This window comes from Hibiscus syriacus, unplaced genomic scaffold (genome assembly GCF_006381635.1).
Source record: "Hibiscus syriacus cultivar Baekdansim isolate YM2019G1 unplaced genomic scaffold, ASM638163v2 tig00110954_pilon, whole genome shotgun sequence".
NCBI lineage: Eukaryota > Viridiplantae > Streptophyta > Magnoliopsida > Malvales > Malvaceae > Hibiscus > Hibiscus syriacus.
In genome coordinates this window covers 492,987-517,763 of record NW_024062931.1, presented here as the reverse complement: position 1 = coordinate 517,763, position 24,777 = coordinate 492,987, and the positions used below count along the sequence as shown (strand labels likewise).

The 24,777-nt window shown below is 35.6% G+C and overlaps 2 protein-coding genes and 1 pseudogene across 2 annotated transcripts; 1 reads left to right on the top strand and 2 right to left on the bottom strand.

The window, feature by feature from the left end:
- Nucleotides 1–1,089: 1,089 nt before the first annotated feature.
- LOC120148214 lies at nt 1,090–5,211 on the bottom strand (annotated as a pseudogene).
- A 6,016-nt stretch (nt 5,212–11,227) lies between these two features.
- LOC120148215 (probable phytol kinase 3, chloroplastic) lies at nt 11,228–13,147 on the top strand. Its single transcript, XM_039161385.1, has 6 exons — nt 11,228–11,409; nt 11,788–11,855; nt 11,932–12,063; nt 12,316–12,431; nt 12,620–12,734; nt 12,821–13,147. Exons 1-6 carry the CDS (start codon nt 11,296–11,298, stop codon nt 12,996–12,998), a joined length of 723 nt encoding a protein of 240 aa, XP_039017316.1. The 5' UTR covers nt 11,228–11,295; the 3' UTR covers nt 12,999–13,147.
- Nucleotides 13,148–20,132: 6,985 nt separating this feature from the next.
- On the bottom strand, nt 20,133–22,943 carry LOC120148146. Its single transcript, XM_039161330.1, has 3 exons — nt 22,628–22,943; nt 20,639–20,664; nt 20,133–20,294 (listed from the first exon to the last, which is right to left on the bottom strand). The coding sequence occupies exons 1-3, from the start codon at nt 22,941–22,943 to the stop codon at nt 20,133–20,135; spliced, it is 504 nt and encodes a 167-aa protein (XP_039017261.1).
- Between the last annotated feature and the right edge of the window lie 1,834 nt (nt 22,944–24,777).

Sequence of the window (24,777 nt, the reverse complement as noted above, 5' to 3'; positions counted from 1 at the left end):
GAATCTTGTTTGTGACAGGACTTGTATTTTACTACTTCCATGGTTGTTCCCCGACTGCAACTTGAATGGCAAGACAGCTATTTCCAGCAATAGCAGAAACACTGCCTTTTCTCTCTGATAACTTCAAATATCAGTAAACCCCACGCATGTAAAGATGATAACTTTGAATTTACACCAGGTTCAACCATTGTGATTTTAACATCTTGGTGGAGGTAGTTTAGAGAAAACTCAATACTCAAAACATGTTGGTGAATCAATTGGGAATGGGTTGTGCTTGATGCTGGTGGATAAAACCTTGAGAGAGACTTCAAATGTAATAGATTAGCCTTCAAAAACATTTATGAAAACCCTTCAAACTTTGAAACATAATAAACTAGTAGCTTCCATTGCTTCTCTCTGACTGCATATTGAGACATAACCCAGCAAGGTTACGACAGATTTTCTGCATAAGTTTGGGACATGCATTTGGTCAAGGTTGAGAAAGCAGAGGAGTATCTCAGATGCTTACCAATAATGGAAATCTCAAATTTTTATATCAACTCCAAAACTGATTTGATAAATCCAAATTCAAATCCAATTTAGTTAAATTTGATTACAAAAACCAATAACCTAGACTTGAATTATCCGAATTTGATACCGATTTAAACTGAAATGATTAGAGCTTGAAATTAACAAAATTTGAAATGATTCAAACCTAAAATGAACTTGATATTCGGATGTTCAACACTTTCAAAGTATCATAGAGGGATTACAATACCTTACACGTACTCATCCGGACATTCCTTTCGGTGCAAGTAAAGTTGTACGATATATGTATTTACTTCATTGGATTGCAGTCAAACATATTCTGAGATAAGATATTTGAAAGGTAAGTTAGACTATGGATTGATTTTTACTCCTAATGCAACTATGAATCTTACAACTTACTATAATGCTGATTGGAATAACGATTGATGATCGTAGATAAAAAGTTACAGCTATCTTCATACTATTGCTTTTGATATTTTGTATGTAACCATTTCTCTTTAAATGTGAAAAACAGGGAAAATGAAATGTGTTTCTCCTTGTTAAGCTCGTTTTCTGTAGATATTTTGCAGATCTAGTTTTTAACGCCTGATACACTTGAAAAGAAAGGGTGGAGGGGAGAGAAGCATGGAGCATGAATGAAAAATATATATTACAAACTCAAGAGATGACAAGTTCTTTAATGGCTAAATCGTTTCTTGTGTGGCAAGGTAGACCTGATTCTGTAGGGCTGCTCGTACTTTTAAGCAGCTCGCTCTGGGTCCTCTTTACGCGGTGAGGTCATTCAGCAGCTAGGTGTGAAAGACTCCATAATTCTTTTCCTTGTAACTGACAGCCAAATCAAATAGTTCATCAAAAATGTAACAACAGTACTGCCTCTTACATTTCTTGTGGATTGATGGCTCGGTCTCGTGCTCTATTATACAGATCAAGCGTGTCTATATGATTCGGTTCCAAGCAGAGTGCAGCTTCACAATCACAAAGAGCTGCATTCATATCACCCATTGACTCATAAAAAGCCGCTCGAAGATGAAGTATTTGCAGGTCAGGCTTGAAAGCTATGGTTTTTGTAAGCTCCTCAAGTGCTTCAGTTTCTCTTTGGTCATCCATTAACACTAATAAAGTAATCATGTCAGTACTTTGAAATATATATATATATATATATATATATATATATATAATAAAGTAACAAATTGTAATTAAATGTATTGTGCCCTTTCTTATGATGATAATCATTGTAATTTTAGGCTATGGAAGTCATAAAGGAGACTTGTTTAGAATGATTGGTTACATACACCTAATTAATCTAAAGAGTGCAAGCAATTTATTTCTCACATTCTTAACTAGTTTTGTTTGTATGCAAGGAGTTGTGTCGGCAAAAGAACCATAAGGAAAAATCTGGGTCTCGTACCTGAATCAAATTTAAAAACTGAGGAAAAAGAAATTGAAAATTACCAGCTGCCCTGTATCTGTATGGATAAGTTCTTAGTGGATCCAGTTTAGTGGCCATGTTGAGATCATTCTTTGCCATCTCACGATCAGAGTATTCGGATCGTTTTTCGTATGCCGAGGCGTTATTATGTGCCTTCTCTATTAGTTTGGACATCTCGTCGTATGCAGCTTTCCGCTGATTTCTTAAAAAATATATGCGTGCTAAGCCTTGATGAGCTCTTGTGTGCTTGATTTCAAGGGCATTCATATAGCAGGTTGCAGCTTGATCTAGTTTCCCACAATCCACAAGTATTGTGCCTAAATTATTGAGTGCCTGAAAAAAATATCACCAAAAAACAATCAAATAGAATGAAAATGATTGCCAAATGAAGTCCAAGTAAACATTTACTTACTTGTCCCTTCCGAAGACCATCAGAAGGGCACCGAAGGGCCTCCTCCAGAAGCTGAATGACATAAGAAGAAGACTTGGGATCCAAACTGGAGTCTGCTAATGTGTATGCTTTCAGGAAAAAAGCTTCAAATGACCGCTGAATCGAAATGGACTTCTCGGCTCTTGCAAGAGCTTCTTCACGATGATCAATGTCGTATAGAATCCATCCTTCATAAACTAATTTCTCATGCTCGGAACTAGAAAGGTTACGGGCCAATCGCAAACATCGCATAGCCGCCTTCTGACAATTTAGCCTGCAATCATATGTCTATTCTCTTAGCTTAAATAGGCACATTCCCATTAATGTAAGACAGCACTGAATTACAATGGATTTCAGAAAAACACAATTGACATTCTAAAGACAGAAGGTTCTAGAAATGCAACAACCTTATTAAAAATCCACAGAGAAACAAGAATTGCACTTCAATAATAATTTCACTAAACAAAAACTTGATAACAAAAAGCTTACCTCAAAAGTAGAAGAGATTGCCGAAATTGAAGGAGGCCTTTTCCGGGATCATTAACCAGCATCTGGTGAATGACTGCTAGAGAGCCAATATCATCTACGGAAGACCATCGATCATAAAGCTGCATCCAGCAATCAACCTGACTTCCTTGCTGAACCTTATGGTTCAGGAGCTCAATCAACATATCCCCTCTCACTTGCTCATGGAACATTTTGTAATTTGGCTCCAGAGTTAACAGTGCTCTGATATCTCTCAAAGCACTTCCATAATCCTCAATTGCTATGAAGAACCAAGCTCGCAATTCTAGGCAATCTGGTGCAAGCTGAATCCGATGATTCTATCAATTTCTGCAATGGCAGCCCTAGTTTGATTCTCCTCTACCTTTGAGACTGCTCTATATTTATATGGGAATGGCAGGATGGGGTCCAATTCAGTTGCGGTGTCCAAATCCACAATCTTTTCCTTCCCAACGTTGTATAAAGACCTTTCTTGGTACATCCACCCAACAGCTTTATACTCCGAGATAACTGAGTTCATCAACCGGTAGGCTGAATATTGTTGCCCTTGCTTGTACCTGCATCTTGCCATACCAGCCAAAGAATAAACGTGACCCGACTCACTAGCTGCTTCAAAACAACATTGAGCACTTCCGTAGTCGTTCCTCTCGAGCAACGCACAACCCAGTTGATGCAAAGCTAGAGCCTGCTGCCACTTTTCAGAGGCGCATTCTCTCAACCTTTCTAACAGCATTAATGTTGCATTCGACACCATATTCTCTTCCATAGCCACCTGGCTTAGGAAATAATACAGGAGGAAAGAAGCATGCCCTGCTGAGGCCAATCTCTCCCTAGCCCCAAAGCTACAAAATATTTTCATCACATTGGGGTTGTAAAGAGAACCTGGGAGCTCTCTTAGCAACACTTGCAAACATGAAGCTATTAGAACATTTGCCCTTTCCTGTAATCCGTACTCGATAAGATCCAAAGCATCCTCCATGGAACTGACTAAAGAAGCCAAATGAATATCACAAGCAGACTTCATTTCCTCACAGCAAAACCTATTTGCAAAAGATAAGAGCTCCAGAACAATCTCAGGAGAAAACGAGTCCACCCTCCTAGTCCTACTGTACAAATCCACAGCTCTCATTCCCAATACAGAGATATCATTTTGTGAAAAATCGATTTTATAACTTTTCACTCCATGAAACTCCCGTATAGCATTGCCTTAAATGGGCTCGAAAGTGCAGCAATTTTAAATCGAACACAATTAATTTCCTCATTGCCAACACAAAAGAAGATATCATCATCTTCTTTCAATGTCAAAAGCTCATTCCTCTTATATATTTGTACATCTGTGGACTTAGTACACCCTTGATAACACTTGCAATGGTCGTAAATCGAATTTGGATCATACCCGGATACCAGGGCAGCCTTAGGACACTCAAGAATGAACCTACTACAATCCATTGGTGATACACCGTCAAGATCATCTTCTCTCCTCTCATACCTTAACCAAGCCGATAAAACTAACTTCGAGTGCACATCAAAGGCATGTTGCCTTGCAGCGCGGAGGCACCTTCTCAGTAACTTAGGATCACCAAGGCTACTCAAAACGGAGTACTGCTCAATGCATATAGACAATTTCCCGGATTCCGAACAGGCCTTGAACGTGCGATAGAGGTCGGCTAAGGCTTCTACCAGCTGAATGGGTTTCAAGTGAGGTTCTATAGGCGGTTCAAGAAGGTCAGTTCTAGGGAGTCCAAAAGGAAGCAGTGTTTTATCTCTTGACACGGAGCAGGCCTTGTTGGATTTGAGTTTTGAACCTATAAATTTGACTCTATGATTACTGATACTGCTGGATGTGGAAGAAGAGGCAGTAGTGTTAACAACAGTGGTATCTGGTGGATTCAAGGCATGAACTTGAGTGCTTTTGAAACTTTCTATTAGCTTAAGACCACGCATGTTTCTATTCACTATTATACCATATGTTAGTTTTCCTTCACTCACTATCTTCTATTCACATATAAATACTTATTCTAACTCAACTCAAGAATCAACAAACAAAAATAAACGAAAAAGCTTTTTTTAAAAAAAGGGGGTTGTTGTTTACCTCCTTTCTCTCATTCTTCAAGCATAGAGGGAAGGAAAGAGAGAGGGAAAGTGATGCAGTGCATAAAGCAGAGAACTTTGCAACAAGTTTTAATGTCTGAGTTTCATTCAGATTCTTCACAGTTTTTTCCTTCCCTCAATCTCTTCCTGATGGAAAATGATTTGTTTTTTTCACAGTGAAGCCTTATTGCTATTATTATTATATTATAGTTTGGCAGTTTTGGTGTTGGGGTTACCAGAAAGAAAAGTGGTTGATTTGGTGTCTACCTCCAACGCCAAAAAAAAGCACCAGTGTGCTGTGTGGAGCCAGTAGCCACTGGATTTACTTGGATACTCTAATGGTGTTATTAGTTTGGATATACTGATGAGTGATGATACAATAAAAGTGGATGGACTAAAATTATATCAAATTAAAATGAAGGGATCAATCCCTGAATTTTTAGCATAGAAGAGGAGTAAAACATAATTAGACCACGTGAATGTTAACCACGTGAATTATTAACATGATCAATTAATTTACCCTTTTCTTTCATCCATGAAGATTTTTTCAGGTCTAATTATGATTTTACTCCTACTACTATCTTGAAATTTAGAATTTTCTCTCTATTTCAATTTGGTATGATTTGATCATCTATTTTATAATGTAATTAACATGATCAAATTGATAAAAGTATTATTTGTTGTTGTTGAAGTAGTAATTTGGGTAAACTAACAATAACATTATGTAAAATTGAAGCAAATGGATTAATCTGAAATTTAAGCATAGTAGAGGGGCTAAAATTAGAATTAAAAGTTTTTGTTACGTTGATTGGGTGAATGATCAAAGGATCAGTGGAACATGTCCGGTATGTTTATAATTTAGTCATGATTACAAGTTGGGATGTATTATTATACAAAGAAAAAGTCTTAATAAAAAAATAAGTGTCTAAATTATGCTTCGATATACATTTTAGTACTTAAAAAAAATTTCGCTAAAAATAAGTGTATAATATTTTTTCTGTTATACTTTTGGGTGCATACAATTATATTTTAAATTTTTCAATTTTCTAATAATAAAGTATTTTTTCAAAAAAAAAAATCAAACCCCCTTTCCCTTCTTCGTCCCTCTCCCTCTAGTCACCCCACCTCCTACGAATAATAGTCACCATTGGTTGGGTTTTTCTTAGAACTAGGAACACAACAATGGCGGTCGTGTAATGCACGGACAGTTGTAGGTGTCAATATCGTCGGAAAATTTAAATGAAAAACCTAAAAATCCGACGACCATTCGCGACATTTTTCACGATGATCAGCGCAGTTTCATTGTGGATGGAGGATTGGATTTTGATCACGACAGTGAAAGATTCTGATGATGTCAACAGTGAAAGCCACGATCGACGGTATCCGATCAACGACGAAAAATGTAAAATTTGAGTTTTTTTGTTTTCTAATTATAATATAAAATTTTTAAAATAAAATAATTATTTAAATTTTATATGCGTAATACACATTAGATAACGGTCAAATTTAACGGTTGTTACGGTCTAAACAAGTAGAAGCGTAACGTTGAAAACTTTAAACACTTATTTTTAATGAAAAATTATTAGGTACCAAATTGTATTTTCAGACGTAATTTAGATATTTATTTTTATATTAAAACAAAAAAATGGGGTGGGGTCCAAAACAGAATATAGGTAGGCAAGGAGCCAAGAAAGTGGTGCTAGCCCCCCATGTGAGGATTCTGCATCGCTCTGTGTTATTTGATTGAGAAAATAGAAAGTGGAGCAGACCAATTTGCAGCCATTTTCAACTCACCCCCCTGCATTGTTAAATCAAGGATTTTGTGAGAATCTTTGCAATTTTTATACTTGTGATGGCCACGTTTCCGGGTTTCGAAATACTCATGTTAGGATAGACAAGTATATGTCTTAAAAATTAGAATTTTCTTTTAGTTATTTATTTTTATTGATTATACTCACTTTACGATTTTATTTATATTCACTCACATATAAAAAAATTTATATTATTAATATATGTTTATTTTTAAAAAAAAAATAATTTTGAATCATCACTAATTTTCTTTGTTGGACCAACTTGTTGCTCGAGTTCCATAATGCCCCAAAGCAACCTGTTGTTTATAATGTAATATCCAACAAAACCAATCGTGTAAATCCAAATTGGGCAATGTGCGTGAGCAATGAAAGCCTACACACTTCACGCATATGCGCAATCACGACGACTACCACGATCTGCCCTAGTAAATCCTCGAGTAATGACCTTTCGATTTCGAGCTTTGTCGCCGGTAGTCATTCCAAACTGAGACTGAAACTTCGTTCCCCATTCACCACTATAGTTACAATTTGATAAAACCTCGAGTAGTTCTTACACTTTCAAATAAAAGATGGTTTGTAGCCCAACCTGGCTTGTTGGCGTGTAAACAAACGAACGTGAATAAAATTTTATATTCGTTTAATTAAATGAAAGAACACGAACAAAGAGTTTATTCGTTTGGGAGCGTTCGATAATCCGTTTATTTATGCTTGTTTAAGTTAATTTGTTTATTCGGTGCAATCTCTAAACATGTTTGAAATATTGAGACTTAATAAATTTTAACCTTAAATCCATTAATATTTTAAATCCAATTAATTTTAAACCCAAATAAAAAAATTCTCACAAACTAAGGTTATTTGAAAAGAAAAAAAAACTCTTCTCAAATGTAAACTCAATCAATTTTATGTTTGTTTACGTTCGTTTGTAATCGTTCGTTTGTATTTGTTTACGTTCGTTCGTTTGTGTTCATTTACGTTCGTTTGTTTATGTTCGTTTATCATTTTAACGAACAAATATGTATGCGCACGGACATGCTAAATTTCTTAATGATCGAACATCAACAAAAAAATTTGTTTATTTAGTTGTTGTGTTCATTTGTTTGATTGGTTAAAGTTAAATGAACGAGCATTAACATAACATTCATTCGTGTTCATTTGGTTCGTTTATAGACCTACTGACTTGTAAAAGATTCGTGTCTAACAAGTATTTAGCTTAGTAAAACCTTGCAACAAGTGAACTCGTGTTTAACCACAGTCATCCATTTGGTTATAAGAAATACGTGATATTTTTATTTTCATTCTCTTAGAAAATGGAAAACGTTAAAAAAAATGTATTTGGTTGTAAAATTAGAAAATAATTTTTAGAAAATAAAAACATAAATAATTGAAAATATGAAAACATAAAAAAATTGATATCGGTGTTTTCATTAAAATTGTTTTGTAAATTTGAAAAATAGGAAACACAAAATCTAGATTTTTAACTTAACTTACACAGGTTCAAATCCTTCTAACAATAACTTAACTTACATAGATTTTTAACTCGATTGAATTTATTCAAAGTTTTAAAAATAATTCGAAGTTCATAAAACTTGAAGTTGAACACAAAACAATTTTTCTAGGTAAGTAGTATCGATATTGTTCTTACAATATCAATACCGTATGAACAATATTGATATTGTTCTTGCAATATCGATACCAAAGGTAAGAGAGATATCAATACTCTCATGGCAATACCGATACTACATTGTATTTTCAAATGTGTTCAGATTCCGGTAAACAAATATAATATCAATACTCAAAGGACCAATATTGTCTTTCATTTTGACCACTGATTTCAATTTCATCAATCAGTCTATATAGCTATTTAAATATTGTATTTTTTAAGTAATTGAGGTTCTTAGCTAAGTGGTTTAAGCGTATGCAGTCTAATTCTTGTGTCTCAAGTTTAAGTCTTGCCTTTTCCATTTATTTTTTTGTCTGAAGTAATGGTAACATGTGTCATCACTTTGTTGATGAAAAAACAATGGATTAAATAAATAATAATTAATAAAATATTCTCAAGTTAGGCAGTGACACGTGTCACAAACTAATTGGAGATAATATTTATGTAATTGAATTAAAATTAAAATTAAATTAATAAAATGTGTAAATATTAAGGACCAAATGTGTAAATATACCAATATTTTAATTACCACGTCACCTCTTCCTTTACAAATTAATGACTAGTGATTTAATTGAAACATTTAAATAATTGGATGGTTTGACTAATGAAATTGAAACATTGATGGTCAAAATAAAAGGAGACAATAGTTAAGTGGTCACTCTTATAATTTACCCTTTTTTTAAATCGACATAATTTTCTATTTTTTTATAATTAAAGGACACAAGAAAAACCTATTCTATAGACCGAGGACTATTGATATATTTTACCCTATATTATTTTAGAGCAGTTTATTTCTAGGGTAAACTACACGGGAGACCACTAAACTATGGTCAAAAACCAATGACCACTGAAGTTTCAATTGAATCAATCAAATCACCCAACTATTTAAATGTTTCAATCAAGTCACCGACTGTTAATTTTTAACAGAGGTGGTGATGTGTCCGTTAAAATATTTTGGTATAATTCATAATTGATCCCTATAACTTATATATTCTTTCAATTTGATCCTAATTTTAATAAATTAAAATAAATTGTAAGTTAAGGTATTTTGAAAAATATATTTTAACTGATGATAAAGATAAAATATATATTTTTAGAGTAAAATATATTGGTTCAATGACACATGACACCTCCTGATTCGATGTTTAAATTTATTTTAATTTATTAAAATTAAGATCAAATTGAAAGAATATACAAGTTATAAGGATCAATTGTGAATTATACCAAAATGTTTTAACAGACACGTCACCATCTCTGTTAAAAATTAACGGCCGATGGCTTGATTGAAACATTTAAATAGTTGGGTGGTCGGATTGATTCAATTGAAGCTTCGGTGGTCAAATTAATTTTGACCATAGTTAAGTGGTCTCCCGTGTAGTTTACCCTTAAGGTGCGTTTGGTTCACGGAATGTAAGATTACTAATGAGAATAAAAGATTACCAGGGAATTGAATTACTGGGAATGTTGTATTTTGTGTTTGGTTCGTTTAGCAGGAATATAAGATTACCGTGTTTGGTTAAAGGAATAAAAGATTATTGGAATATATATTTGATCAAATTGTCCTTATTATATATTTGTTTTTTTAATAAGTTGAGAAATATTTATATATTTTCTTTAAAAAATTTAAATTCATAAAATTTATATATATATTTTTTACAAAATTGAAAATATAAAAAGGTTTAAATTTTTTTATAGAAGTTGGAGGTCTCATTAAAAACTCCTTTGTATTCGTCCACATACTAAGAAGTACGTTAACGAACATTGGAAGGAAGAAAAGAGTACCTCATATTTTATTGAATGAAACACCCATTACATAAGAAAACACGAAATACCCTCAAACGGGGATAAACATCATTACAAAAAATATAATCACCTAAAACTCTCGCCTCTTGACCACAAAAATCAAGAGGCAATCACCATATACCTAAGATAAACCTCTATCAAAAGGTTTAATGAAAGGGTAAAATTTTATTTTAACCCCTGAACTTCATATAAAATTTTAATTATAGTTTTTTTTGTAAATCTAAAATAGTTTAAGGATAAATTTGTAATTTAACTTTCGAAAAAAATTTATTATTCAATGACAGAATAAGGTTAATTTTGAAAGAAATTTTTTTAAGGACATTTTAGTCTAACACGTCAGTAATATACCCAAAAACTTAACTATTAGTAATATAAGATTACCGAGAATGACATTACCAAACGGACCAACCAAACACATCCTTATTTCTAACATCTTAGCCCGTTAGCCGGCGATAACAGTCTAAGAGACCCAAATTTACTAATCGTTTCACTTTTCGGTCAATAGACCCCTGAAAACTTCGCAGAGAACCAAGGCCTCCGGCTGCCGTAGTGAAATTTCTCAAAATCCAGTAATGTTCGACACTTGCGCCGTCTTATTTTCCAGCTCCCTCGCTCTATCTGTCCTCCGGGTCTGGGAGGAGACCGCCAATCGCCTCTCTGTTTGACCAGGTTAAAATTCCGTCCGCATCTTTTCATTATCTTCGTCATGATTTCGTGCTGAAAACATTTCGTTTTCAATTGGCAAATGCTGACTTGGATAACTCTCTCCGTAGTCCAAAATGTTTGGCAGCTTACGAGGTTTTTTTTTCATTTATTAATATTTTACTAGATTTATACAGATCCATCGGCGAAAATTATACTCTTTTTTTTTCATTTTTTAAGTAGTGTCGTTAGTTGTTATAGATAATACTTTTTTAAAATATATAATAATTATTAAAAAATTTATATCTATAGATATATTTTTCTCTTGAAGTTTAGTATGTAGAATTCTTTCATTTTGGCTAAAGGTCAAGGGAGATATTATCTGTTGCGGTTAATAATGCTATCTGAAAACTCGCTGGCGGCTGACTTGTTCGCCGCCATGGTTTGCTGCGCCGTTATATTCGCTTTTCTCTTACTCTGGAAAGAGACTGCCAGACGAGGCGTAGATCAGGTCAGTTATATCGCTAAAAAATTCCCAAGTTTAGATTTTGGTCCTTGGATGACTCCATTAGTTTCTGGTTTGCCCAAACATGGTGTTATTGACATCTATACTTGGCTTGATTTCCTTCCCTTGACTATTTTTATAGAATTGTCACTGGATCTAAAACGAAGTTTGATATAATTCATCCATCTAAAATTCTAGTTTTTAAGGACAATTGCCCTCGATTTAGTAAAGCTTATGATTTCCTACTGACTTTTGGTTCTGGATAGCGATGTGATTTAAATGGAAAATAACAGTGAAACAGCGATGTGATTTCCTACGGCCATCTATGCTAGGATGTGATATAATTCATTCTTTTGTGAAGGACTTCTTTGTTTTGTTGTTCAGAAACTGAATCGGAAGCTTGTGCATATAAGCATCGGTCTAGTTTTCATGCTTTGCTGGCCATTATTCAGGTAGTATCCTTAGCAATACACACTAAATTGTTTGCCATGTATGGCCTTGAAAAATAGCTAATACTTATCATTACAGTCCGGGATTTCGTGGAGCAACTTTAGCAGCTATTACTCCTGGTGTCAATATTGTACGGATGCTTCTTATAGGTTCTGGAATATGGAAAGATGAAGCCACTGTGAAGTCAATGAGCAGACATGGAGACTACAGGTTCGTTTGAAATCGAAAACTTGATGTCTATGTTATGAATATCAGTAGTTTTCTTACTTGCTAGCAGTTTTATCTTGTTGGGTGTTTTCTTTCAGCCAAACTAATGCATCAAATTGTATATGTGAAGTTTTTCCTTGAGAGTTCTTGTTATTTGATCATCTGAAAATGAAATTGAGTCTTTATTGGATTCATATATTATTTATCAATTTTTAGGACTTCTTCAACTTGACCTTAACTTACTCGCTACATCAGGGAACTTCTTAAAGGACCCCTTTATTATGCTATAACGGTTACTTTGGCTTGTGCGGTATACTGGAGGAATTCACCTATTGGAATTGCTGCAATATGTAACCTTTGTGCCGGCGATGGTAACTGTTAATTAATTTATCTCTTTCGTCCTTTTTTTCTGTCTTGATTTAGCTCGACTCACAACCACTTGAGATGAACTTTTCAAGTGCTTAAAAACACTGAATGGGATGGTTTATCTTGAATTTCTATGATTCTATTCAATCATGAAAAGTGCAAAACTTTGTCATAGTTATTTTTATCTGTACAGGTTTCGCAGATGTTGTAGGAAGGCGATTCGGTAAACAGAAACTTCCTCACAACAGGAACAAGTCCATAGCTGGTAGTGTTGCAATGGCCACAGCTGGTTTTTTGTCTTCTATAGGGTAAGTTTTGTGTCGATTTTCTCTTTCAATGTTAAGTATCAACACGATGGAGCATTCGTATTAAATGCCAAGCAAAAATGTAACAGGTATATGTATTACTTTTCCTACTTCGGATATATTCAAAAGAGTTGGGGGATGGTTTTAGGTTTCTTGATTGTGTCTCTTGCCTCAGCCCTGGTGGAGTCCCTTCCGATTAGCACCGAGCTTGATGACAACCTTACGGTTACCTTAACGTCGATATTAATCAGCAGTCTCATTTTCTGATTTAAGAATCTGTGTAAAACTTGTAAGCTGCACAAGCATTGTTTAATGCTTATTTTCCTGACAATTTACTATGAAAAAAATGTTGTAACTTGGCACGACATTAAAACACTTGAAATATTTTGATTCTACTGATGGCATTGAAGTTCCAAGTATGATTGTGATGACAACGTTTGAGGCTTAATTATCATCCATTAATTTATTGTTTTATTTTTTCGTTCTTTACATCCTGTTGATGATGCTAGTTGAAATAGGGTGAAAATATGATCTTAGTCCTTTTATTATACTCAAACTTTGAGAAATTATTTTATGGTCTCAGCTCACCACGTTATCCATGGTCCCAGTTAATCACATTCATCAATTTTAAAAAATTTTAAATAATATCCGCTTTTATTTACACATAGGAAAGATGTATTATTACTTGAGACCATGGATGAGGTGGTGAGTAAAGTGACCCTAATAATTTTTCCTCAAAATTGAGAGTTTTTCTTTATTCATCAACTTGGCATAATCTGATAATCAATTTTCATAATATTATAAGTTAGTTCATGTTATATTATTTTCGATCAAATATTGATGTGGAATTTTCTTCAAAAATCTATTTCTGACGCACTTAATAAATAAATGCCAGTCCGATGAAAAGGGTATTTTCTATTTTTTTTAAAAAATACATCATCATTTTTGTTGGTATAAAATTTTGTATTCATATCGGTTGATTAATTCGAATTAAATATTGTAGAGGTTTATTAGGGGACAATCTTTCAAACTCAACTTGTTTTATTGACAATGTCGGGATTTGAACTTTAGTTATTATTTAAAGAATCTAGTGTTTCATTCTACTAGAGTAACATGTGATTAATGATTAATTAATAATATTTATAATTTAACTATTTAGATTGATTAATAACATTGAAAACAGTATAAGGACTTAAATTAAGCAAAGTAGAGGGACCAAAACTAAAATATAACCTAGAAACAATTAGAAGGAAATTTTAATCTTGAACCTGAGAATCAAAACTCCGGTTAAGTTGGAAAAACCACATGCATGCGACAAAAAGAACTCCGAGTGTTGAAGATTATCATTCGAGAATTACACGATTGAGATTCGTCAATCTCTGGTTTTTATATAAATCTGATGATTACGACAATGGTACATAACTTGAGAAAATAAGGAACTTACTCTTCACAAAGGAAATTTCCCATTGATTCTACTCGGATAATCTTCTTCTTCCCCCTCGTCTTCAGCTTTACCCTCTTCCCCCTCGTCTTCAGCTTTACCCTCAACGCCGATCACGCTCTGACCCCTCGAAGACACCAAACTACTGGTCCTCTGCCATGGAACATTATCAGAGTCCGAAGCATCTTCTTCGGACTCTGAGCTTCTACGGCATCTAGGGCGAGGACAAAAGAGAATGTAAGCAAAGAAGAGAGCAAAAGTAAGAATGACGATAAGTAGCCAAATTTCGCCATGCAAAGCGAAGTGCTTGTCGTGCGACAGGCTTAGTTCAGCCGGAGCCTGCGATTGTGAACCTAAATGCTCCATTGATGGTGATAATCGAAAGCTTGCTTCAACCCATCCTTCACATGGTTGTTTTTATATATGTCTTCATCGTATGAAACATAGACTTTAATTGCATAATATGGAACAAACAGTTCACTATAAATCTCTTGTCTTCTATTTCACTGCCTATTTTTGTCAAACTGAAAATCATTGTTACAATTATAAACAAAGGATTGACTTTTTGAATTATAAACAATTTTCCTTTTCTTCTTTGTTTTGGGTTCCTTAGCCTCATTTCACCAATAATTTAGAAGAAAAAAATATTATCTTGCTTCTTCTTTTATATATTTATATATAAATTATTCTGTGAATTACTTATAATTTTTTAATAAAATATGAGATAAAATTTTAATGCGAAAGAATATTAATTTCTGAAAGTCTATGAAGAAATTGAAAACCCCTTTAAGAATTCACTATGAAAATAAGAGGCAAATAATGTATTAACAAATAAACAGTTCATAAATGATTCGATAAAACTGTGATTAGATTAAACTATTTCGTTTTTTTTTTCTTAGGAAGGAAGGAAATTTAATGAAAAATAGATAAATAAATGTGAACAAAAGTAAATTGCCCTACAGGGGACAAAGAATAGTTGTATTTGATTTACTCATCGCTTTGTTGGACAAGGGAGTCATTGTCACATAGGTCCATAGGAAGAAGATGGGCTATATGCCTATTAAAATACTCACGTTATCTTCTCTGTTCTAATAAAATAATTGTATTTAAAATTTGTAGTATTATAAATCCTAATATTTTAATAACTAACGTTATATAACTTTAAAATTACTTATGGATTATTATTTAATAAAAAATAATTTTATAAACAATATTGAAATAATAATAAATATATTCATATTATTTTAAATTTTTAAAATAAATAAATATAACATTTATTCTTATCTTCAAGCCTACCTGCCGATAACGTACCATATAATAATTCAATGGGCTACTCGTTCACCAAACAGAAAGTCTTAAGTGTACAACATTTCCTAAGAAGAAATTACAAATATCAAACTTTAAAAAAATATTTTACAAGGAATATTCTTTTTGAAGGGAAGATTCAATTATATTCCAATGGCATCCAACAATACATCGTTTTTAATGCAATTTGGTTCATCATAGGAGAACCAGAAAGGATTATGCAATGAAAGTGCCCATTTTGCCAACGAGTGAGCAGCTATGTTAGTGCTACTTTTTTACATTCACAACCTTAAATCCTTATTTTGCCAGAAAGGATTATGCAATGAAAGTGCCCATCAACATTAATTTTGATTGTTCCATTAGTTGGCCGGTCCCCATCCAAGAGATCCCGCAACAAGGGTCCTACCCGCTATCACAACAGCCCTCGAATTCACTTCTTTAAATTCTGAGGCAAGATTCCAAGCGGCGTTAACATCTCTATCCTCCGTCCATTCCTTATTATGAACCCACCTATTCCGACAATTCCAAATACTCCACAGCAGCACCACAAGACTTGAAAAGCCTTCAAGATCGAGAATTGAGGCAGCCATTCAATGCACGAGGAGCCTTGCAAATCAATGATTGACATTGACAATCCTGAAAGAGCAAGTGTGACCTGCGACTTGGGGCAATTTTTTAGAGCATGAATGGTTGTCTCCAAATCCGAGTTGCAGGGGGGGCACGTCCCATTAGCTAAACCTGCATTCAAAAGTTTTTCAGCCGTAGGGAGAGCATCATGGCAGCATGTCCAGCCAAAGACTTTGATCTTAGGGAGGGTGGACAGCTTTGGGAGAATTCTCCAAACCTTCTCCCTATTTCTAGCAGTACCTTTCTTCATTAAGATCCAATTGTAACCAGACTTCGTAGAATAGCAACCCGTACTATGATGCTCCCAAATAAGTCTATCTTCAGAGGTTGGGGAGATCATCGTATTAAGAACTCTGTAAGCATCATCATTAGAGAAAACCGTTCTAACTTTCGCTTCCTCCCAACATGCTTAATTGATTGACATGAAATACTTGCATCTAAACGGAGACTCTACATTATCAACGTAGCTCGAAGATAGCTGAACCGATGCTGATTTGCCCCAACAGTCAAGGAAAATTTGGGCTGCTCCTTGGGAACCAATCCTCCAAAACATTCCATCTTTAAGAACCTCTTTCGCCTTGAAGAGACTTGACCAAGCGTAAGAAGCTTTATAGCCTGAGCTTCGACAAAACTTGAGCTTAGCCTTGAAGACACGATAAAGCAACGAATTAGGATCTTGAATAAACTTCCACTCCTGATTCCCCAACATAGCGAAATTGAAGGATTTAAGGTCCCTAAATCCCATACCACCATCCCTCTTTGCTCGGCAGACCTTGTCCCACGAAACATGAGCCCATCCTCTTTGGTCTTGCTTCCCAGACCACCAATAAGCTCGAATCTGAGAAGTAATAGAGTCAACAACTCCATCCGGTAACAAATAGCATGACATAACGTACGTAGGTAGAGCTTGAATGACCGATTTAAGGAACGCCTCGCGCCCTCCATAGGAAAGCATGTTCTTCGTCCACCCTTGGATTCTCTTCATTGTTTTATCTTTGATGAACCCGAAAGCATTTGTTTTGTTTCTCCCTATAATGAGTGAAAACCAAGATAAATACTCGGATCCTCTTTCTCCAAAACCTGAAATTCTTCAATGATTCTCCGACCGTGTTCAAGTAAGGTGTTCGGGCTGAAGTATATGATTGATTTATCGAAGTTAATCTTCTGTCCTGAGGACTGCTCATACATGTTCAGAATTTCCTTAAGTCTCCTTGCTTCAGCTGGGGAATTCCTGATAAATAAAAGGCAATCTTTCGCATAGAAGAGATGATTAACTCTTGGACCTCAGACGCTTGCTCTAACCCCTTTAATTGTACCATTCTTTTGAGCCAAAAAAAGCAATGCCGAAAGCCCCTGCACACAAAAGAGAAAGATATATGGAGATAGGGGTCACCTTGTCGAAGCCCTCTCTCCGGTTTGAACGAATCCGAGAGTAGTCCATTGATGTGAATACAATAAGTAACATAACAAATACACCTCATAATAAGATAAATAAATTTGTCATCGAATCCCATACGTTGCATAACACATTTAGCAAAAGACGACTCGACCCTATTGTATGCTTTTTCCATATCCAATTTAATAGTTGCTCATTTGTTATGACCATTATCAGAACTTTTAAGGTAGTGAAACATTTCGTGGGAGACTAAAAAATTATCCTAAATACGTCTACCCGAAACAAAGGTGCATTGGTTAGGGGAGATACAACAAGGCATGACATGTTTTAAACTATTAACAATAGCCTTAGACACCACCTTATAGATGATCGTGCATAAGCTAATCGGTCTAAAATTTTTCATTGATTGGGGAGAATCCGTTTTCGGAATGAGTACAATGACAGTTTGATTAACAATCTCAAAAGAAGAACGACCATTAAGAAGGTCGAGACAAAGAGACACTACATCATTGCCAGCAACATTCCAAAAGGAGCGAAAAAAACTACCTGGAAGACCATCAATTCCAGTGGCTTTGGAAGGATTGATTTGGGGGAAGGCTCTCAGCACTTCCTCGGAGGTGAACTTGGCACACAGTTTAGAATTGTCCTCCAGTGAAATACATGAAGAGATGGCGTTGAGGATTGCTTCAGCTGGTTCAGCATTGGACGACCGGACAAGAGTGGAGAAATAACTGGTGGCAACATTAAAGATGTCCGCCGTTTGATCAACCCAGCAACCATTATCATCAACCAGCCCTTTAATCAGATTCTTTTTTTTCTTCCGTTGGCTCTAGCGTGAAAAAACTTTGAATTTCTATCTCCGTTTTGCAGCCACGCCACCCTTGATTGTTGCATCCAATAAACCTCATCTTTGTTAATAAGATCACGCAACTATTCTTTAGCAACCATAAGATTTTCCACAAAAACGTCGTTGATAGGAGAAGCTTCAAGCTGGCTGATCCGAGCCCTTAATTCCACCTCATTTCTGTTAGCATCACGCTTACGTTTCCTTTGCCAAATAGAGAGTCTCGAACCCACTACAATAATTTTTCCTGACAAATTCGATCAAACCTCCTTGACCAACGCACCACAATTATCTTCTTTAGCCCAGCACGCATCAAATTTAAAGTAATCGCCCCGTTTAAATGAGCTGCTTGAATCCCCACTGCCTTGAGAATTAAGCAGCAGTCCAGCATGATCGGAAATAGTAGAATACTCCGTTAAAACGCTGAAATTGTTAAAAAGTTGGAGCCACCTTGAGTTCGCCACGAACCTATCAATTCTTTTCCTCGTATGTTTAGAGGCATGTCTACCGTACGACCATGTAAACCATCCCTTAGAAGGCTTCAAATCGCACGAATGAAGAGCTTGTCTAAAATCTTCCATATATGTATTAGATCTCCGTCTTCCTCCTTGCTTTTCATTTGAGAGGAAAATCTCGTTAAAATCGCTACCCACAATCCAAGGCAGGCTCGACTTGTTCTTAAGTTGTTCAAGGAGTCTCCAATTATAACGTTTCCTAGCTCTATCACTCCAGCCGTAAAAACCTGTAAATAGGAAATGAAATTGATTCCAAACGATTTCTGCATCAATGTGAGAATTGAGAATCCAAGCAGAGAAACACTAACATCTTCCTTCCACAACATGAGTAAACCAGTCAATCCTCACTCCTATCAACAGCAAAACAACCGAACATTCCCAACCTGATTCGGATTTTCTCCGATTTATTTTTCCGAAGGCGCGTTTCACTTAAGAAAACAAAAGGGTCCTTTTTAGAGACGAATCTCTTAAGCTCCCGAACTGTTACTGGGTTTTCAAGCCAGCGACAATTCCAGCAGAAGATAATCATGGCTCTCGGCGGGGCTGCATAGCAGCCTCCACCGCTGGGTTCAGGTTTTTTCCATGGTCACAATGACCCTCAGCCTTGCTTTCTCCCTCAGAGTCCAGTTTCGGGATAATTGAGTTAGAGTCTTCATCTTTCCCAGAGACGGATCTCTTGATTTTCTTCTTACTAACTTGCATGACCCCGATCTTCCGTTTTCCACTATTAGCAGCCGCAATAGCAGCCAAATCACTCAAAGGTTGATTCACTTGTTCATCAGAATCATTAACTTTCTCCTGCCCGCTTTCAACCATGTTTCCAATCCTCAATGAACCTTCTTTATCATTTCGTTCTGCTATGCACTTGGATTGGTCACTGTGGGTCCCATCTTCAAGCATTGCCACGACTTGTTTATCTTTCCTCAAAATGCCAGTTTTTGAAACCTGGTCTCTTGGGCGGGAGGATGATCCTTGATCTAAGTAGATAAGCCCCCCCTTTTTTTGGACCTTTAAATCCATCTGCGTTCTTAGCTTTTTCAACTCTTCGCCAATCTCCATATTGAGGAGGTTCATTCTGATCAGGAGAATAGGCAGAACAGTCTGATAGAGAATGCCCTGTTATCCCACAGTTGTGACAAAATTTGGGGAGACGTTCATACTTAATGAGACAAATACGAGGTCGTCCATCAATCTTAAAGCCCGTATTAACGCATCGAATAAGAGGGAGAGTGCTATCAAATTTTACCTGTATCCTTAGGTAATCTCCAAGTCGTCATTCTCCTTTCCTAAGGTCGACAGCAACGATTTCACCGATGGTGTTGCCAACTTTTTCTCCCATCTCTTGATTCATCAAACCCAGAGGCAACCCAAAAACCCTCAGCCGGGTTTTTAGAGGAGAGAAATCGTATTCCTCAATACCCAAGAAAGGATCATACTGACATAGGGAAAAAAAAGACGATTTAATCAAACTGAACATTTTCTTCCTTTAATTGAATATCTTTTTTTAGCATTGTTTGTTTTATATTTTTTGAAGTGTCACCCTTTCGATTGAGGTGACGAAAGACGTATCCCGGGGACGCGTTTTATCTGATTTTACGTTAAGTTGGATGTCACGTGTTTTATTAAATGTCTTAAATGCACATCTGATTTATATTTCAGTTTTATGTTGTGCAAAGACTCAATCCCGAGACAATTGTTGAGTTTGAAACTCAACATCATTACGTGAATGATCGAGTGGTTCGTGATCGCTGTCAATTCTACCGTGTCTTTTAGACTTACCTTCAGTGTATTAATGTAGTCAAGTACTGTAAACCAGTTGTCCAAATTGATGGTACTTTCTTGTATGAAAAATACAAGCAAGTTTTATTATTGGCTGTGATCCAAGATGGAAACCGCAATATTCTTCCTGCTACGTTTGCCCTCGTTCAAGGATAAGACACTGAGTCTTGGGTTTTTTTCCTTAAAAAATTACATTTACATGTTGTCACCAGGGAAAGAGTATGCATTATTTCAGACCGAGGAGCCGGGATAAAAGCAGCAATGGACTCTTTGGATACAATGTATAGACCTCCACATGTTCAACATTGTTATTGTGCCTGTTATATTGCTGCAAACTATTACGGAAAATACAAGAAGAGCGATGAACGCCAATTAGTCGTGCGGATGGGTATGTTACTTTTCCCCAATTTTTCTATCATTTTTGTATTACTTATTTATACTTCATATTAACTATTACATATTCCTAATGGCTTAGGCTACGAACTCTTACCTCAAAGGTTTGAGTCGATGCTGCAAGAGTTGTTTGGCAAAAATAAAAAGGGGTGCGAGTACATTCTGGACATCAGCAAAGAAATGTGGACAAATGCGTATGACGGGAGGTATCGCTATGGTCATATGACAACAAACTTGGGTGAAGCAATAAATTCAACCTTAAAGGGGGCGCGTCATTTACCAGTCACGGCATTGGTCAAAACGATTTATTTTCGTTTGGGTCAACTCTTTGCAAAGCTCGGTGGACAAGCTCTTACTTGGATGCAAAACGGTCATATTTACCACCCAAGACTAGTAGCTGATTTACAGAAAAAAATGGCTGCATCAAAATGGGATGTTGGTTATAAATTTTTCTCGCACCCGTGAATTGTTTCGTGTAACCGAAATGCCACCTCCGTTGTAAGGGATTGAAGCTAACTCTTTCAGAGTTAATCTGCATGAGAGGTGGTGCGATTGTGGTTTCTTTCAAGCACTCAAATATTCATGCTCTCATGTCATTGCAGCTTGCTCACATTCGCATTTGGACTACAAAAATTATGTTGATCTCGTATACCAACTTTCACAAGTATTCAAGGTATATGAATTTGAGTTTTCGCCCATAGGAAACGAAAGAGACCCAGATGAGATTCAAACTTGGCTTAGAATTGTACCAGATCCATTGCTATTGAGGGATTCAGGTCGTCCAAAATCTACTAGAATACATTGTGATATGGATATTCGGGAGAAGTCAACAGAACAAAAACGATGTGGGCATTGTAGAAACATCAGACACAATAAAAAAAATGTACATCTCTATTATCATCACATAACCGTTAACCCTTATGTAACCTAATATTTTATTTAAATGAATGTTTTTGTTTCAAATATTTAAATGTAATTGCATTTTCTATAATTTCTCGATGTATAATAATAATAACAAATTAAATGTGTAATTATACTAATTTTATTAACTTATGCATCAATATTTTGGTTAAATAATAATAATAGATGACTATATTAATAATATTTAAATAATTAAGTAATAAAATTAATAGATCGATAATCAAAATAATAATATAACAATACGTGTAATATAATAATTTTATACATTTTTCATATAACTACAATAAAATAAAAATTAGTTTTCATCTGTTGTTCTATCCGATTAATGTGGATAATACACTACACCTTTAACACACATTAAAAAAATACATTCGATAATTATTAAATTATAACTGAAACAATTTACATAATATATTACTAATTTATAATAACAATAAAAATAAAACTTTTATTATTAAAAAAAATACCACGTGACAACTGAATCAACAAAATTAAGTAAAGTGCATCTCTAGGGATACGCCTTGCACACGTGGTATTCAATTCAATGTAAAATCAGATAAAACACATTCCTGGCCTTTCAACACCTCAACCAAAAGAGTGTAAATTCAAAAAATATAGAATAAATAGTGCTAAAAAGAGATATTCAATTAAAGGATGTCAGTTTAATCAAATTACCGCTAAAATATCCGTTAAAGATCCAGGGAGTACGCCTAAGAATATTATCTTTATCCTCCGCAACAACAAACTTGAAGAGGAAGATATTCGGCTTTAAGCAGCTCGTCTCCACAAGCTTTTTTGCACCCCAAATTGCTTTAAAAGCTTTAATCACCGTGTCACCTACAACCGGTTTAGGAGATAACAGCTTTGCCAGAATCCACGTATCCATCTCATCCCTCACCTGATATTCCTGCATAAGAGGAGTTTCCACCACCGTTGCTTCAGCATCAGTGAACTTTAGGTTCTTCATAAGATCCATAACTTCATCAGCCATTGGAAGGGGAAAACTATTAGAAGGAAAATAAGGGAGTGAACCGCCTAAGTGGGAGAAGCAGAGCCAGATTAGATGACAAAAACCAGAAATTTTGCGTTTTAGAGAGAAGATACAGTGCTTCACAATCCATAAAGTTATTGAAAAAATGAAATAAAGAATTCCAAAAGTATTCTTGATAGTAAAAACTAGAGGCAAACATTTATGAAGAAGGTCGACCGTAGCTTCCCAGTTCGGTCGATCAACGGGGATATTGCTTCATTCTTTCATCTACAACGGACCTGAAATTTGTACACATAAATGCAATATGTGTACAATTGAGGTGGCTTTGATTTTGCACGTTGAAGAAAGGGGCTGAGGTGGACGTTTGACCACTTATGTCCCACACATCACATGATTGACCAGAAAACCAGGAAAGGTGTTGTCCTCGACTCCACAGTCTTGACTTGTCACGCCCACATTTGGAGGCGATTTTCATATCACCGGTATTATTGTCAATCTAATACCGGTTAGATTATTTTCGATCTAACATCCTTAGCAGGAAAGTACACCCCTTGAATCGCGCTATATGCTGATTTGGCGCCACATGGTATAGCGCGCCCCTGCCCCGCGATATACGGTGATCTGGCGTCACGTGGGTATAGCGCGCCCCCTGATCCGCACTATACCTGATATCTGACACGTGGGGTATAGCGCGGTGCAGGGGGCGCACTATACCCCTAAATACACAACCCTTCACGTCCCCATCTCCCTATAATACTCCATCCTCAATCACTTTTATCACATCAAATTCTCTCAAATTCTCTAAATTTCTCTCAAATTCTCTCTTTTTAATGTATTTTATATTTTTATTATTATGTTTTTATTTATTAATATTTTATTAATAATTCTTGTGCAGATATATAATGGAAGTCAATCTACTTTGTTTAGATAGAAATCATATATCTCTACACTTTGCTAATACGGTAACATTTTAACGTTTTAATTTAATTTAAATTATTAGTAATATTTAGTTGATTTATTTAATGCATGATTATTAGATTAAGAATTAAATATCTCGACACTTTATTGATACGGTAACATTTTAACGTTTTAATTTAATTTAAATTATTAGTAATAATTAGTTGATTCATTTAATGCATGATTATTAGATTAAGAATTAATTTTTGTAATTATTTATTTTTAGGAGAATGACCGTGTATTAGATCCTTTTATTAGGAATCTTAAGTTAGTGATACTCAGCCGTGTCTTGCCGTATTTAGTAGAGGCTGGATTCGGTTACATAAGTAGATATCAGAGTCATTGTAAGATAGAGCCAGACCTGATTTCTGCCTTAGTAGAGCGGTGGAGGCCGGAGACCCACACATTCCATCTTCCGTGCGGAGAGTGCACGATCACGCTTGAGGATGTTTCTATGCACCTGGGGCTTCCGGTGGATGGAGATGTGATATTGATGATAGCTTCCGGTTCTTGGACTACTTTGTGTCGGGATAGTCTAGGACGTGTCCCAGAAAATTTTATTGGAGGTAGGATACCGTTAAATTGGTTAGATGCCAATTTTCGGGAGTTGAGCGCAGATGCCTCTGAGGATGAGGTTAAGATGTATGCACGGGCATGCATACTGCAGCTGATAGGAGGGTTGTTGATGCCAGACAAATCGCGTAACCTAGTTCACTGTATGTGGTTGCGACATCTTAGCGACTTTCATCTCGTCGGATCATTCAGTTGGGGCTCGGCAGTTTTGGCTTTGTTGTACAAGGAGATGTGTGGAGCCACTGACTACAGGCGTAATGCTATCGGCGGATGTCTCCTTCTGCTGCAGTCTTGGGCATGGTAT

Coding starts and splice junctions, on each gene's coding strand:
- LOC120148146 (XM_039161330.1), bottom strand. CDS start 22,943: ATGGCTGATGAAGTTATGGATCTTATGAAGAACCTAAAGTTCACTGAT. Junction 20,665..22,627: donor CTTTAACGGATATTTTAGCG/GTAATTTGATTA, acceptor ACTGGTTTACAG/TACTTGACTACATTAATACA. Junction 20,295..20,638: donor ACTACATTAATACACTGAAG/GTAAGTCTAAAA, acceptor TCCCTATGTCAG/TATGATCCTTTCTTGGGTAT.
- LOC120148215 (XM_039161385.1), top strand. CDS start 11,296: ATGCTATCTGAAAACTCGCTGGCGGCTGACTTGTTCGCCGCCATGGTT. Junction 11,856..11,931: donor CTTTGCTGGCCATTATTCAG/GTAGTATCCTTA, acceptor TTATCATTACAG/TCCGGGATTTCGTGGAGCAA. Junction 12,735..12,820: donor GGTTTTTTGTCTTCTATAGG/GTAAGTTTTGTG, acceptor AAAATGTAACAG/GTATATGTATTACTTTTCCT.